The sequence below is a fragment of the Gavia stellata genome, chromosome 20, assembly GCF_030936135.1.
Source record: "Gavia stellata isolate bGavSte3 chromosome 20, bGavSte3.hap2, whole genome shotgun sequence".
NCBI lineage: Eukaryota > Metazoa > Chordata > Aves > Gaviiformes > Gaviidae > Gavia > Gavia stellata.
This window is the reverse complement of record NC_082613.1, coordinates 6655486-6671993: the sequence shown is the minus strand read 5'-3', so window position 1 is coordinate 6671993 and position 16508 is coordinate 6655486. Positions and strand designations below refer to the sequence as shown.

Here is a 16508-nt window from a genome sequence, read left to right as displayed (position 1 = left end):
CCCCGATGCCGGCAGGGGCCTCTCCGCCTGCGGGGCCGCTCCGCCTGCGGGGCCCCTCCCCGTGCGGCCAGGCCGCGGTGCGAGGGAGCTCCGCTGCTGGGCCGGGGGCAGCGCCCGGGGCCCGTGGCCGCAGGGGGGACCGGCCACCGAGCCCCGCAGGGCCGGGCCGCCCGCCGGCAGGGCCGCGGCGGGTGCCCGGGCGGGCGCGGTGCCGGACTACGCGCCCCGAGCGCCCCTGCGCGGCGGCGGCGGGGCGGGGCGGGGCGGGCGCGGCCCTACAAAGGCGGCGGCGGCGGCGGGCGGCAGCTACTCACCGGCACCGGCGGGAGGGCGCGGCGCCGCCCGCGCTCCCGGGACAAAGCGCGGCCATGAGCCGGCTGTAGGCCCCCGGGACCCAGCCGCCGCTCCGCTCCCTTGGGCCGCCGCGGGGGCTCGGAGGGGGGGGGTTCTTCTCGTCGCCGGCGGCGCGGGGTGGATGCCGGCTGGGGCCGGCCGCGCCCGGCACCATGCACACCGTGCAGAAGGACACCACCTTCACCAAGATCTTCGTCGGGGGGCTGCCCTACCACACCACCGACTCCTCCCTCAGGAAGTACTTCGAGGTCTTCGGGGACATCGAGGAGGCGGTGGTGATCACCGACCGGCAGACCGGCAAGTCCCGGGGATACGGCTTTGTAAGTGCCGCTCCGCGCGTCTCTGTCCGCCCCCCCCCCCCCCCCCCCCCCCCGCCCCGCTGCGCTTCCCGACGGGCCGGGCGCCGCGGTGACGGCCGGCGGGGCTGCCCCGGGGAAGGGGGCTGGCGGCGGCCCCCCCCGGTGGCAGGGCGCTGCGGAGCGGCTCGGTGCCGCCGCCCGCCCCGTCGCTGCCGCTTCGCCGTGGTTGGCGGGGCCGGGGGGGCTCGGCCAGGACAAAGGCTGGGGTGGGGGGCCCCGGGGGGAGAGCCCCCCGTGCCGGCCGAGGTCGCGCCGTTCCTTTCGGCGCCTCCTTCCCCCGCTCCCGCCGCCTCCTTTCTTTGCGGGCTTCAGCGAGGCGCGGTGCTGCCCGCGGGCTCTGCGTCGCGCCGTCGGGGAGCGCGGCCCCCCGCCTGCCCGCCCCCGAAGGGTCTCCGCTGTGGAGCGCTGGGCCCCGCTGCGCCAGCTTGCGAAAAAAGCACGGGGGAGGAGGTGGAGAGGCGAGGGGGAGCAACTGGCGTAAGCCCAACGGAGTAACTGGGCGAGGGGGGAGCCCTCTTTTCTGTCGAGTCCCCAGGAGCCCTTCCCATCGAGCTACGCCCGCGAGACTGCGTGAGGCAGAGTTTAGCTCCCGATTCAAAATAGAACAATAAATAAACTCCGCTTAGTGCCTGTTGCTGGAGTGTTTACCAAGTGCCGTTGCTACAAACAAGGCTGTGCTTAATTCCAGGTGACCATGGCAGACAGAGCTGCGGCTGAAAGAGCATGCAAAGACCCGAACCCCATCATCGATGGCAGGAAAGCAAATGTGAACCTGGCGTATTTGGGAGCAAAACCAAGGAGTATTCAAACTGGTGAGGCATCCAGGACATCCCGTCTCCCTCTATTAGAATAACTTGTAAGACAAGGAAACAAGTTACTCAGGCTGGATTCATCTGATCTGAGGATGCATGCTTATACCTCATAGCTCTGATTGTCGACCGAGGACGCTGTGTAGTCCAGTTACCTCTCTTCCCTATCTTCTTACTCGTACCTGCTACGCCAGTGTTACGCACCTAAGTTCATATAACTGAATTAAAGCTGTTTTCTTCCACGGCTAATCTGTTTTCCCGTTACCCTTTCCGTTACTTCAGTATTAACAGTAAGATCCGTTTCACCATTCTCCCCTTTGGCAGAATGACCACAGGACCCGGTGTGTAAAATAAGGCATTATACCCCATTGTCTGTTCAATAACAGCACTTCCACGCTGCTCTTTAATCTGAATTCCCATCTGGTCCTCGTGCATATCGCATACGCATATTAAAATTAACTTGCCCCTAAATGGGGCTCTGAATTTGCTCACATGCATAGCAGATGAAATGCATGTATGTGTGGTCTGAGGTGTAATTATGCATGTGTATTACGAGTTGAATGTTACAATGGATGCCATTCATTAATATTTCTTTTTTTCTGAATTTTTTAGGTTTTACCATAGGTGTGCAGCAGCTACATCCAGCCTTCATTCAGAGACCCTTTGGGTAAGTGGAAATGTTTCTTAACAGTCTGTTTGAAATCAAATTCATGAATCAACTTCCTCATTATTTAAAATGCGTGAAAAAAGCCTTAGCCATCAAGAGTGGACAGTTTCAACAGCTGTTGTTAATGTTCGGAGTACTTTATTTCTGGTGAAGATTTCAGAAGTTTTGTGCGTTGGTCAGCTTTAATGTAATTCCCAAAGATCCTCCTTTATCCTCAGTAAATCTTAGTCATAATAAACCCAATGCATTGCTTGCTGCTTTGCCAACTTCAAGAATTCACAAGAATTCAAGTAAATGGAAAATAGTTTCTCTATTATAGTACTTAAGGTGTCAAAACAATTAAGCAAATTCTGTTCTCATGTTTCTCAAATAAGGTATTCTGCTTCCTCTGTGCCATTTCCCACGTAATAATGCTTAGGATACAGTTTTATCTTAGAAAGCAAATTGCATTGGAAACAAAGTCTGTTACTTAATGAAAGTAACATTAGGTCAAAAATTGATTTTGGACAGATGTTATACAAGGCTTGAATAGTCTGCAAAAGTGGGCTTTTGTCTGCTACTTTCAATAGCTTATACCATCCCTGCTCAGTTAGAAAAGTCCTCTTTTTATACATCTAATAGGATCTGGCAGCTGCTCGGCAAAAGACAAGTGTGCTTCACGAGAACAATAGTGACTGTCATACTGCCTTCATTTAACTGTTTAATGATTGATGCAGTTCTTTTTTTGCACCATTTTAGAAAGTGAATATTGATAGGGTTTTTTATTATTATTTTCTAAGAGCATTAAGAAAGTAGGTGCATTTTTTAAAGCTTTTGAGCACTGCTCTGTTGTGGTTTTTGTGTGACTCTAATATAAATAGATGGGATTTTGGCCTTTGTCAACAGAAATGCTTCATCCCTTTCCTGCTCTCTGCTTGTGTTTTTTTGGGGTGTGTTTGTGGGTTTGTTTTTTTTTTTAAAGAAAAAAAAATCTGCTAACAACAAAATAGAAACTTTCACTCCTCTGCCCTCGTGGCTGCAGTTGCCAACTGCCTGGGTAATCTCATTCCAATGAGTTTATGGATGTAAGAGACTGTGTTGCCACAATAGTGCACACCCAGTGTACGTGTGTTGTGTACGGTTCAAACATGCCAGTTTTCATAAGCGGTTACGGCTCTGTTGGAAAGACTCGAAGAACATCTGTCATGAAATGAAGAGTCTCTTTTTTTTGGTGCAAGAGCCACAGTAGTCTATGTAGACAAAGGTGCTGCTTTTTAATAGCTCTCCTTGCATGGGAGCTACAGTAGCCGCCTTAGCCCCCGAAGTAGGCAGCAGCGGTACCTTCCAGACATGAACCCTAGAGGCTTTCCAAATTGCACAGGAGGGCGCAAGAGAAGTTGACGATAAAACCAGTCTGTTACGAGTTTTTCCATGCATGCTAACAGAAAAGAGCAAAATGGTGAAGCACGTTAAACTCCTCGTGTTGGCAGGAGTGCCGGCGCATGCCTGTTCCTCTTGCAGATAATCTGCTGTTCCTGTGGGTGCCGTTCCTACCCAGGAGCCGCAGCCCTGCAGCTCTGGAAAATGTAGTCTTTGAACAGTTTGCTTTTAGTTTCACATACAGAGGAGTGCGGGATCAACTGACTATGTGTTCCTTGTGATCTAGACAGTTCCTGTTCCAGTTCTAAGGCATCGGTTTCATCATTAAACCAGCAGAGCTGCAGTTAGCACATACAGCAGAGAACACTAAATTATTTATCAGTTGCCAAGAGACAGGAACCAGGAGACTGGAGGGTTGGAGGAAGGGGATTATATATCATTATTTGCAAGCATCAGTAAACAAGAATTTCATTGCATTCAGTCATTGGTGGAGCAGAATCACTGAAAATGTGGGTTTGGGAAAATGTGGAGCTGTTTACCCGAGTACCACGACTGGGGCTGCTCTGTGGCTTCTGAGCAAAGCATCAGGTGCTTAGTCAAGCAATGGAGCTTAGCTGCTGGTTCCCTCTTCGTCTCGTCAGTAGACCCAACAAAATGAAGAGCCTGCCAGGCTCCACTCTTGCATTTCCTTGAACCCACAGTTTCCTTGGCCCTCTGTGGGATTTGAGGGTAGATGAGGAGTTTATCAGGGTCTGTCTATCTTTGGAAGCTTCATCAAATTGCTGTCGTCCCTTTGCTCTGCACTGTGTGGAGTGGATCCTGACCTTCCCCAAATGAAGCTCAGTGGCTTGTCTGCTTTTCCAATGGTGTAAGACGTTGCCTGGTTCTCCCTCCCGCAGTTCCTGTCTCCTGCAAAGTGTTTGCGCCCAGAGGTTGGCATGCGGTTTCCAACAGACGATTGTTACGGGAGGCGGGGTACTAGGTGTGCAAGCTGGACTTGGCAAGGAAGAAATGAATGAACAACCCGTTAACTGCTAGGCAGTTCAGTGAGAGAAAGCCAGCCAGTCGTGTTCCGGCTATCAAGCCACAAAGTGCAGGTTTTGGTGAAACCTGAAATGAATGGAAACTATGAAAATTACCCAAACATCAGTGAGGTTTATTTATAAACTGAAGGCTTCCCCCCCAGACCCAGGCACCCAAATGCAGCTGTAAATATTGCCTGGGGTATGCGGAACAGAAAGAGAAACCATGAGGAGCCTCTCTCCTTCCTCCTGCTGTCCTGGCAGGGGAGGCACTCGCACGGCAGACAGCACGGAGTCGGTAGTAAATCTTGTTTCGAAAAGTAATCTCTAGATTGTCCTAAGCAGAGGTCTTAACAGTAATGCAAGGCAAAGGATGTGTCTGTGTCAGGGTGACTCGGAGGTCTGGCTTCTGGGTTTAGGGAAGCAGCGTTAGGGCTGCCGGCTTAGCCTGGAGCTTACAGACTGGGCTTTGCTTGGAGGCAGCTGGCAATGCCGCAGTGTGTCCCTGCAGCCACCGGCCAGCACAGAGCTGCGCTTGTGCGATCAGAGAAAGGGGAGACCCTCTCTCTCTCTCCAGATGGAGCTGTCTCTTACTGCAGCAGTGTCCCTTTTAAGAAATTTTGAGAAACTTATGAAACTTCTTGGAAGCTGCTGGGAGCAACTGCATAGACTACTTGACCGGGAGCACATGGTGACGTGGCAGAGCTGCATGGTGCCCACCTCTTGGTCCTCTCCTCTGGGACTCCAGTGCTCAAGACAGGCTTGAGCCTGTGCAGGGAACGGGGATTCCCTGGTTCTCCTCTTTGCAGCCATGCTTGCCGCTCTGGACGTGAGCAGCGTATGGCAGATGCATTCCTATGGCTGTGCCTCAGCGAAGGAGCTATCTGTGTGGGAGATCTACCACTGACTAAGTGACTGAGCTCTTGGAAACATAGAGCTGTCTCTTGCAGCAGGATCCAGCTCTTTCCATATCTGCACATTGGATGTTGCTGCTCCCGAGACCCCGCTGCCCATCCTTGTGTAATTGCTTATTTTGGTGGCCCCCTGAGTCTGGCCCGCATTTGGTCTCGGGCAGCACGGGAAAGAGTTAAATCTCGTTGAGTTTGAAATTTCATGCATTGGTGCTGCCGCAGTTAGGAAGTGAAGAAAGTCCCTCTTTGTGTCAGCCCACCCTCCCTCGCAGCTGTTTATCCTTAAAACTTCTCTATTGGGTTAAAAATAAAAGGAAACAAACTTTCATCTTTTGTGTGGTTACGCTTGTAAAGCGGCGTGCGCTGGCCTTGCTGTGCTCAGCCTCTCTCGGCTGGCCTCCCCTGCGCTCCGACTTCTATTGCACCGGTACCGAAGGGGGCCCGCTGCAGGACCCCAGCCGGCTCTGCCGCTCGCAAGCGGCTCCCATGGGGGTGGCACACCCGGCACCTGTTGTTTGTCCTGTGCCAATAACATGAAAGCTTTTGGGGGGGGATTTCCTAAGAAACATTCAAATCCATTTTCCAAATGGCTTCAGCTGCTAGTTCTCGGGCATGGTTGCTGCTATTCAGACCAGATGCTTGCCAGTTAGAAAGAGTTCCTTTTTTTTCTCTTTTTTTTTTTTTTTTTTGAGAGTAGACATGTATTTATAAACGGATCAGATGGCTTTGCAAATTTTCTTGAACATCTACTTCAAGGTGGCAAATGCTGGTATCGGACCCAAGGGCTTGGTATACAATTCATTTTGGTTTGGGGCACAGTTTGCTCACGTTCTGCATCTGGTATAGCCCTGTCGTACAATACAAAAGGAGAGCACGATCTGATACGCTGACCTTACGCTTGGCCACATAAATGGTGTGCCAAGCTCAAGGCAGTACTAGGCCTTTTGCAGGGGACAGGCTCCTGCGGAAGGGTGCCATGTGCCATTCCGGTGCAGCCGGGGCACAGCCCTGCCTGTGATGGAGAGCCAGGCTGCGCAGGCTCTAGCTTTGTCTTTGCAGCGCATGACTCGAGTTGTGCCATCTTCTCTGCGTGATTCCATTGCCTTCGGTGGATTTGCTCTTCATCCTCACCAGCATGAGAGCAGCCTCCTTAGCAGCACAGACCCAAGTCCTTTTCCCTTGTTGCAGGAGCTGGCGAGTGGCAGATGCAAAATTCTCCTATTCTGACCCGGCTGGTTCCACTTAGTCCCAGCGCGGCAGGTTCATGCACGCGTCTGAATTTTCCGAGCAGTCCAGCTTGTACTTGATCTCATCTTTCCTTTGCGCAGCTGTTGGCACACTGGTCCCTAACTCTGTAGTATCAAACACATGCCCAGTAATTCGGATGATAAATGCGGCTCTCACCGGCCTGCCTCTGAGCTGAGGACGCCAGCGAGGGAACTAGACAGTTGTTGTGCTGATAATTTGGTAGCAAGGACACTGGGTCACTTCTAAATATGACTTGCATGAAGAACTTGTTCCCCACAGATGGGAGCAAGCTACATACCAGAGCTAAATATACTCTGTGATCACAAAAGATGTAAAGTCGTGGACCTCGGAGTTAAAACTGAGTCTCCTATTTCTCGGTCTCTAAATCCTGTAAAGACGATCGTGCTGTCCCCTGCAATTTCCCTGTCACCAGCTTTGAGCATTTCAGCTCTCCTGTGTCATAGCGGAGCTGCTGCGGGCTCTGCTCCGGCCAAAGCAGCGGAGGCTGGGAAAGCCGTGCGGGGGGCAGGCTCGCAGCCCCCCCGTGATCCCGGCTTGCAGGAAGGTGTGGAGAGATGTCTTAGACGCTATAGATCAACGAAGGCACAACTGGCAGCAGAGATAGCTGAAACTCTTAAAATGTAATTTCTTTCTCGGTTGAGAAATTACTTGTTTCATCAGTATGGGTTTTCTTTTCTCAAAAATAGGTATTTCATTGCTTTTTCCATAGCTGAAGCATTCTGCTTCAAAATACTTCAGCTATCCAAGAAAGAGTTTTTGGTAAATCAAATGTGTGGATGGTTTTAATTAAAAGTCAGTGGAAGGGGTCATGAGTAAAGAAAGAAAGTCTGTTAAAAAATGGAACCAGTTGAAAGTAGTCAATTTAATATATGTTATGCCAAAACTTGTCAGGTACTTGAGAAGACTTTAGAGATGTTTCTGCAGCCTTTGGTTTTCTCCAAATTGCAGAAGAAAATTGGAAAGCTTAGTTAAAGGCAGAATTCCTGGGGCTGCCTGGGTTAGTCTGTCAGAGCCTCTGGTCTTCCTCCTGTGTGGAACGGATGAATCTAGCATCCTCCTGGGTTTCTCACACTGATGCTGAAGGACTCGGGCTCCTGTAGTGCATTGGTGTGAAACATTTTCCGTTTCTTCTGTCTGTTCATTTCTGTTTTGGCTGTACTGATAACTCGAAAGGGGAGGGGTTTTTCCTTCTCTGGATAGCTGACTAGTTGCGGATAAACTTCCATGTGGTTTTTTCCTTGGTGCCAGATGGCTCTTGTTTCAGGCAGATGTTATCTCCTGCTACCTGAGTGTTTTTCAGCCTGCTTCTCCAAAAACTATTTTTGGTCTGGCCCAACACGCCTTTGTTTGGGATTATTTTTTTCTTCTTTTTCCTTTGGGTGTGGGGGAAGCACGATGTGGAGGATAAAGCTGTAAATTGTTGAGCCTGGCTAACTCTCATGGTGGAGCTCAGCGTGTTGATCTCAGACTCTTGGTTAAGCTGAGAAAAAGGATTAGATCTTTGTGAGAAGATGTACTCTCATCTTTGATCTGCAATCTCTTTTTTTATTTCTTTTGATTCCCCCCCCCCCCACCTCTGCACTGGCTATGGGGGAGGGTGTAGCATTTCTTTTTACTTGTTTCTGTGGGATCCACCTTCCTCTGCTATGGGCCATTAGTTTGTTGCATCATGAAGTCAAGATGTGCTAACACTGTAAAAGGAGGACATTGCCAGTCTATCATAGGTTCTCAGCTACTGCAGTGCCTCCTGTTCCTTAAATGTTCTGTCTCCTGCCAAAATGACAATAAATTGAAATAATGGATTGCTCTTGTACTCTAAGTTCGCATTTGTATTTCTCAAGCAATGGTTGTGGTAGTCTCAGCAACCAGCAGAGGTTATGACTGAGTCCTGTAATACAATCACTTTTTCTCTTGCACTGATTGCAGCCTGGGACAGTCTGTTGTGGCAGGTTGTTCCTTGGTGATTGCCGCCAGTGTGATGATGCCTGGTGCCAAGAGGCAAGCAGGAAACCCAGTCGTGTACCTGTTTGCACAGGCTGCTGTGTAAATCTTCCCAGAGGGCCGGAGGAGGGCGAGTAGAAGACGGACAGGCAAATTAGTTACAAGATGAGCAGAAGTTGGGTTGATTGGTTTGCTGTTTTGTGTGTGTGTCATATTGTAGTAGGTGAGGATAAATACTGTACCATGGAGCTGCAGAGTTCATCCTTATCTTACTTCAAGCTGGCTGATGAGGCAGAAGCCATTGACATTTCAATGCATGTTTAAATCGGCTTTAGTAGGGACATTTCAGGATTCAGAGGTTTGTCATGTCAGCGGTTGAAGCCCAGCCCATGTCAGTGAAAGCTTATGGACAGTGGAGTGGTTGGGGCACTATGAGTGTCCTGATCTGCTCCAAACTGCTGGTGGACAAAGTCCATGTGATCTCCTCCTGCAGCAAGAGTCCGTGTCGGCAGGCAGGGACTGACCTGGCCGTGCTCCAGCCCGTAGCCCCTCCTCATCGTGTCTGGATTTGAGACCAGGGTCTGATTTTTCTCGCGTTTCTACAGCCGGTCGCTGGGGCTGGGGCCCGTACGATACGTATTGCCAATCCTGCCACCGCTCCCCGCAGGTGTATTTCAAGTGGCTCCGCGAGGTGAGCGCTTGCTGGCTTGGGAGCGTCCTTCAGGAATGGTGTTCTTGGGACGTGAGTTACATCAGGATGTGTCTGTGCGTTACCAACACCGAGGTGGTGTTGCAGCACTGCTAATGCCAGCGTAGAGCTCCCGGACTGCTGCTGCTTTCCTTGGTGTTGCTGGGTGTGCTTCCCAGAGCAGCTCCTGCCTGGTGCTCTTACACTCGTGAACCCACTTCAGAATATATCTTCGCATCCAGGCCGTGGTTGGAGGTGTTACTTCTCCAGAGGTAGTTTTCACGTTGCTGTCGTGGACAGCTGTGGCCATGCTCGGCTTGTTCGGCAGTACCGGCACCGCCTGCCATCGCATGCTGTTGCAGTGTGGGTGTCCCTGTAGCAGCTAACGGGTCAGCTCTAGTGGAAATGGAAGCCAAATTCCTGGGGTCAAGTGCCAGAAACTGCGCCTTCACTGGCAGACACAAAGGGCTCTGTTTCTTTTATTCCTCAAGGAATAAAAGGCTGGTCGTGGCGGTGGCATTTGTGTGCTGATCTCTGTGAGGCTGCCAAGAGCCCTGTGCCCCTCCTTGTTTCCCAAGTGTTTGTGTGATGCTGTGTCCCTCTTGACAGAGGGTTGCAGTTGTCTCCCACCTCCCCAGAAGCGGCAAAACCAGCTCCCAGCGTGGCTGGCAGAGATCAAGGGGGTCAGGAACTCCTGCTCGCTGCTCTCCCAGACCTGCACAGCTTGCAGGAGCTGCTCATGGCTCACGCATAGGAAGTCCTGCAGGATGGGGGAGAGCTGAGAAGGTGCAGCTAAAACACATTTTAGGTGTAAATCTGACCTAAAATAATCAAATAGATGAGCTCTGCCAGATAGAGCGGCTGACAAGGGAGAGGGCCTCGTTAGCTCGTTCCTCTTCCTTACCCCTTGGGAAAGGGTGTGGGACACATGGCATCTGGTCCCTTCTTCCTGGTGCCCTTGGGGCTGCAGCGGCCCGCCAGCCACCCCTGCCCTGCAGCTTGCCCCTGGCAGCCCTGCCAGCGTGGTGGGGACAACCGGCTGACCCCAGGTTCGAGAAAGTCCGCTCTTTCAGCAGGCAGCACCTCCCAGGAGCCGAGGGCGCTGGTGGCTGCAAGCCTCACCTGATGCATTTAACATCTCCACCCAGGACATCACCAAAACCGGGCTGCTTTCGCTGTGCAAAATACGAGGGACAGAACAAAAGCAGAAGCGGAGGCTGTGTCTCCTCTGCCAATGGCTCTGTAACCATCTCTTTTGTTCTGTGTCTTTCAATTTTGGCTGCCGGGACAGTGTGCCTTTGTGCCACGTAGTTAGGAACGTGGGCTAGCATGGTGGTCCCGGCTGCCCTCCTGCACCATGACAGCCCTCCTGGGTCCCTCCTCAGTCCCTCCCGAGGCCACCGCCGGCTCTGGACTTGGGTTTGACCATGCTCGTTCAGTTTTGTGGCCTTTGCCCGCGACTAATCATACTGCCATAAGCATCTCGTACATCTGCTGTTCACAGGATGACTTTGGTGTGTGGTGGCTGATCACCTGGTTGACGTTTTACAATCACATTGTGCATTCTGGATGAAGTTCTCTTCTGGCTGGCGGGGTCCGTCATGGGGGAGGGAGGAAAACTGTAGGGAGAAAGGGAAAGGCATCTTAAAACACAGATGTGACTCATGCTGCAGCAATTCAGATTAGAGTTCGCCGATTTTTAGAGAAAGAACTCCAAAAGAGCTTTTTTCTTTTTCTGGGGGAAAAAAACAAAGGGGGGGAAGTATTTTAAGATCTTCTGTGGATGCTAAATGTAGCCAGCAGAAAACTTCATCATACTGCACTGGTTTGTGTTTTGTTTGTAGCTGCAAGTCATCGAAGTGACCTTACCTTGGGTTGTGTGTTTTTTGTTTTGATCAATGAGTTGCCATCTGTCCACCTAATTCAGAAGTCCAAACTGCATAATATCTTGATTGAAATTTCTAGCTAAATTATTAAAAACCCACAGACCAAAAGAACCTTCCCTTTTATATAGAAGCAGATTCTGGAGTTGCTGAGTGTGATTTTTCTAGTGCAGTAAACTATGGTGTGTGATACGTGCTTGTGTATGCATTGGGCTGGGATGTATTTCTGGAAACAGAGTACAGGAATATTTACTGTCGTCTTAGATAGTGCTGCTTTTTATTCAAAGTAGCACTGAAGACCTGGAATTTTTCCTTGCTGAGAGAAAAAAAAAGTAGTGCAGGATGTTGCGGATTTGCTGTCTCTGGAGCACACCGTGGGAGCTGCGAAGGTGGAGCTGTGTACCTGAAAGCAAAGCCAACGTGCGGAGTTTCTTGGGGACGAGTTTGGAGCGTGCGCTCGCGCCCACGACCCCACACACGGCCGTGTCCCCCGTGTGGGGTGTGCCAGCTCCCAGGAGCAGTTGGGTGGCGTCAAGGGACATCAGGGGGTGACCTGCGGAGCTGCTTGAACAGGGTGATGCTCAGGTTGGATTGCTCGGAGGCTCTCGGACCGTCCTCCTGGTCATTTTGCAGGCACAGGCTGAGTGCCTGTGTGCAGGAAAAGTCCAGGCCACTCCTCTGCTCCTGCTGTGGGTGTTTTTTAGTGACTCCTGAGCATGAGGATTTTGCATTTGTTTTTTGTTGCATTTGTGGAGTGGTTTTAACTTTATCAAGCCCTGGAGTAGCAGGAAGCCTGGTAGTGGGATGCCACATGCGGGGAGAAGCAACAGGCAGCCAGAGCATCCGTCACCAATCTGGGATGCAGGCTGTTGTCCGAGCTGCCGATTTACAAGGGGGTAGAGCAAGAGGCATGCATGGGGTCCGCTCGTCTCGCCCTGAGTGGTTGCATGGGCCGGTGCCTGGGTGTGCCTCTGCGGAGCCTTTCTCCAGACCCTGGCAGGCCAAGAGCAGTATCGCACCTCTGCGTTACTTAGAACAAAATGAAACAAAACAAACCCCCAGTGACCAAGCGCGAGGAACCTCTGGGTTGGGACTGGGCCCAGCTCCTTGGAAGAGGTGGCTGCTGATGCGAGCGGGCGACATTAAGAGCTCTTGGTCTGAACTGGTGCAGAAGCTCTGGCTCTGATTCAGCCCTGCCGGCCTCAGTTTAGATCAGAGCTGAACCAAAAGTGATTCAGTGAAATTCTGCCACCTCATCTCATTCTTATTAGTCACAGGGGGATATTGGGTATGGTGCATTTATGGACTGAAGGGCTGTGAGATTCCTCTCTCTGCACTACGCCAGGGATGGCTCTGGCCTCTGGAGATGGTCTTGCACTTTATCAGCCAAAGGTTGAGGCGCTGCTCTCCACCATCCATCCTCCTCCCCGGTGCTGCTCCTCTGGGGGCAGCCCCATTATACCTAAGGACCCTGATTTCAGAGGCAGTGTTGCTGTGTGTGGGGAGGAGAACAATCATTCTCTCATCATGCAAATTGCCTCAAGAAAAACCAAGGTGCGTACGTGAGTGCGAAAACAAGAGAGAACTTGGTTCAGATGAGCACTTGTTTGCAAGAAGCCTTTCTCCTGCCTGAAGAGTGGGTTAAACCATCCACTGCTGGTTGTAAAGCAAATGGGAACAGCCCCGTAACTGCTGTATAGAGGGGACCAGCCCCAGGTGGACCCCAGAACGTTGTAGGTGGTGGCAGAGACCTAGGATGGACACTCAGGTGGAACGAGGGCAGCCAGTGACCCATCCAGCAGAAGTTTCCAATCACTGGCTGTGAGTCCCTGTGAAGCACCAGAGCACCGGGTCCCGCTGCTGGGCAGCGTGCTGGGCTTGCCAACCCCAGAGACCAGACGGACAAGTGGGCAAGATGTCCTCTCCCTGCGCAGCTGAGCTCAGCTTTAGAGAGCCGTTTAGGCACGTACAAGCCTGCGTCTTGCGAAAAGCCCGTGGGAGGCTTTTAAAAGTGGTCATGTTTGAAAATGTGCTGTCACACACATCCACACAAAAATCCCCAAAATATTTGAATCTGCAGAAGCTCTTTGCAGAGTTTTACCTTGGTTTTCTTGTTTGCCAAAGGGAGTTGGGTTTGGGGGCAGGGTGGAATGAGCTCTCTGGAGGATGCTGTTTGGTTTGTGCTATTGCCTTGCGTGATTCAGCCAGCAGCCAGCCAAAGGGACCTTTTCCACAGCCTGCGCTTTTTGGTGCACGTGGCTCTGATCTTTCAGTGGTCACATGCCATTTGCTGGTGACAGTCTGCACCCCCCTATTTCTTAAACAAGCCCCAAATCTGCCAAGCCAGCACACAACGGAGCTCTCAGCTGCCGAGGGCTGTGCAGGCAGATACTGTTTGCACTCTGCATGTGCAAGTGCCCATTTCTGTCTGGCCCCTGGCAGTTTGTGTGGATGGACGTAAACGTTCAGGTTTGCACAGTTTTTGCTCTTGTTTGAGGCCTGACTTGTTGTGGGCCCTTTGGAAAATACAGCTCTTTCATTTTGCTGCTTTTTTTTTTTTAATTTCCTCCTCATTAGCAGTTTCTAGCAAATTAGTGGGCAATCCTGCATTAATCATCTCCAGGATCTTTCCGTCTATGGACTTCAATTGACTGTGGCATTGTTCAGTTCCTCTCAGCAGCATGGCTACCTCGGGGCAGGGGCAAGCCGGCTGGTGAAGAGCAGCGCTTTAGGACCTGCATGGAAAGGGCAGAGGAAACGCCGTGGGCCGGCTGCCCGCAGAGCCGGGATGTAAAAGCTCATGGGCACGCGAGCCTCGCTGCTGGGCCAGGAGCTGCTGAGGAGTGTTACGCAGGGGAAGGAAACCAGAATGACTATCTCGTGTTTTACAACAAACAGCCTGTAGCATTGCCCTAAACATCCAGTGTTATGGAAACACCGGCTTAAATGTGCAGTACCTGGTAACAGCTGGCAAGCTGGAAGGCCCTCGCGGTGCCTGGGGACTGTGGTCGTCCCTGGTGGGATGAGTGGAGGAGCGACCCGGTGTCGCCGGTGCCGGGAGGTGCCCCACAGGGGCTGTGGGTCCTCAGGAGCCTCCACCGGGGTTTGGGTGGTGGGGGGAGTGTGGACCTGGAGGACGCGGGAGGCGGCGAGGCTGGCAGGGACAGGCAGGGGCTGTGTCGTGGCCGTTCACGGAGGTTATTTTGGGGACCGGCAGCCTGGATAGTGAGAGATACAAGGCAGGGAGACCAGGGCGTGTGTCCGTTCTTGCAGTCCATGCTTCACCTTGCACGACTTCCACCCTTGGGGTCTAGGAGTGGTTTGCTTTTTGTTCCCTCCACCCCGAGCAGCGCCTCTGACTCGAGGGCAGCACCGTTTCTGTGGCTGATGCACATTAATTTGGGTGGGAAGGAGGGGGATATGCAGGCTGGAGGGAGCCCAGCCCCTCGCTGACTCTCTCCCTTTGCCTCCACAGACTCACGCCTCACTATGTTTACCCTCAAGCTATCATCCAGCCCAGCGTGGTGATCCCTACCCCTGTGCAGTCCATCACGTCTCCCTATATCGACTACACCGCCGCCAGCCAAGCCTATTCCCAGTACACCACAGCTGCCTACGATCAGTACCCCTACGCTGCCTCCCCCGCTGCCGGGTTTGTGGGATACGGCTACACAGGCGCAGTCCAGCCTCCCATCACCGCCAGCAACCCAGCGGCACCCGCCACCGCTTTCGTGCAGTACCAGCCCCAACAGCTGCAGCCCGACCGCATGCAGTAAGGGCCCTGCCCGCGCCTTCGGCACCTGGGACAATCTTTTACAATGGAAGGATACAACTAGGACAACAAAAGCAACAAAAAAAACCAATAAAAGAAACAAAAGAAAAAAAAATCACCCTGCCCCTTTATCCCCTTTATGTAGGTGCATATCAATACCTAAGCTATTTATAGTGTTAAGGGCGAACCCAAACCCTTGCAGTCTGACTGTGCTCATGAAAATGGACTTCTGGTAAGTTGTTTTTTTAAATCTGGACAGATACAGTCTTGAAGATGTTCTAAAAGTGACTGAAATGTTTAACAGGAAAACTACGGATTCTTGCACACGTTGCGGTCTGCTTCCATCGCCCGTGGTCGTCTTTCCGGCCCTACCCCATCAACTCTCCCCTCCTCCTCAAACCTGCAATCCTCTTAATTACTGTTGAGGTACAGAGGTACTCGGAGAACATGGAAAAAAGCAATCTTATTTTTTGGTTGTACAAAAACTTTGTAATACTCAGAGATGCCTTACAGAAAAAAAAAAAAACAAAAAAACAAAAAAAAAACCACAAAAAAACCAAACAAAAGAAAAACTATTTTTTAATATTTATTGCGATTTTATTCGCATGAGCTGTGAATTGCAGACAGAAGAATAGTAGTAAGTATCTGCCTTGTTTAATTCTCATTTTACTAAATTATTGTATGTAGGTAAAAGTTCTTAAGTAATTGCTGAATCACTTCAACATGCAAAAGGGAATATTGGCTTGAAGGAGAGCAGAATATTCTTTAGTCAACGCACTGTACTATTTTCTTATTGTAATTGTTACTCTGTTAAGATTATCTCAAATTTAGGTATATTTTTAAATGCAAAAAACCAACCAAGAATACCGAACATTTTGTCTACTTTGGTAGATCTTTTGTTACAATGCTGCAACCTATGGAGACATTTACAGTATTTATGTAAAAGAGATTTGGGGCTGTTGGCCAGCGAAGCTTAGGAGAATATCATGAGTGGAGCAAAAGAAAAAAAGGTTTTATGTCATTGAACAAATGGGTAAACGTAACCTTTTTAAGCCTATAATCCAGCAGCCAAATAAAGGAAGAGAACAGACGATGTAAGTTAAGTGCATTTCTACAAAGAACAGCAATAAACTATTTTAACTTTTAAAATTATTCGATACTGTATGGTACCATGTTTGCTTGGCCGCACTCCATTAGGGAGTACTTTCAAATTGACCTGATGTGGCTATGCTGGGCCTTTGGCCAGAGCATGCCAGGGTGGGTTGGGAGCATGCATCCTACAGCGCCGCGGAGCCTAGCAAGAGCCCCTGCTCACATCCTGACCCAGCGCTGCGTCACACAGACGTTGTGTCCCTTGCAGCGTGTCCCGTGCGCATCCCTTGCAGGATGTCCCAAGTCACCTGTAGCTCCTGACACCTTGGGGTTTTTGAGCTCCTGGAGCGTCACGCCAGAGCTGTGCGGTCCCCAGTGCTCG

General features: G+C 51.2%; 1 protein-coding gene across 1 annotated transcript; it reads left to right on the top strand.

Moving 5' to 3' along the window:
* The first annotated feature begins 475 nt into the window (after positions 1–475).
* RBM38 (RNA binding motif protein 38) lies at positions 476–16186 on the top strand. The gene is made up of 4 exons (XM_059827160.1): positions 476–674; positions 1402–1525; positions 2135–2189; positions 14738–16186. The coding sequence occupies exons 1-4, from the start codon at positions 507–509 to the stop codon at positions 15036–15038; spliced, it is 648 nt and encodes a 215-aa protein (XP_059683143.1). The 5' UTR covers positions 476–506; the 3' UTR covers positions 15039–16186.
* Positions 16187–16508: the final 322 nt, after the last annotated feature.

What these genes read in the sequence shown, in the direction of transcription:
- RBM38 (XM_059827160.1), top strand. Translation starts at nt 507, where the DNA reads ATGCACACCGTGCAGAAGGACACCACCTTCACCAAGATCTTCGTCGGG. An exon ending in ACCAAGGAGTATTCAAACTG is followed by an intron (nt 1,526 to 2,134) that starts GTGAGGCATCCA and finishes TGAATTTTTTAG; the next exon opens with GTTTTACCATAGGTGTGCAG. An exon ending in TTCATTCAGAGACCCTTTGG is followed by an intron (nt 2,190 to 14,737) that starts GTAAGTGGAAAT and finishes TTGCCTCCACAG; the next exon opens with ACTCACGCCTCACTATGTTT.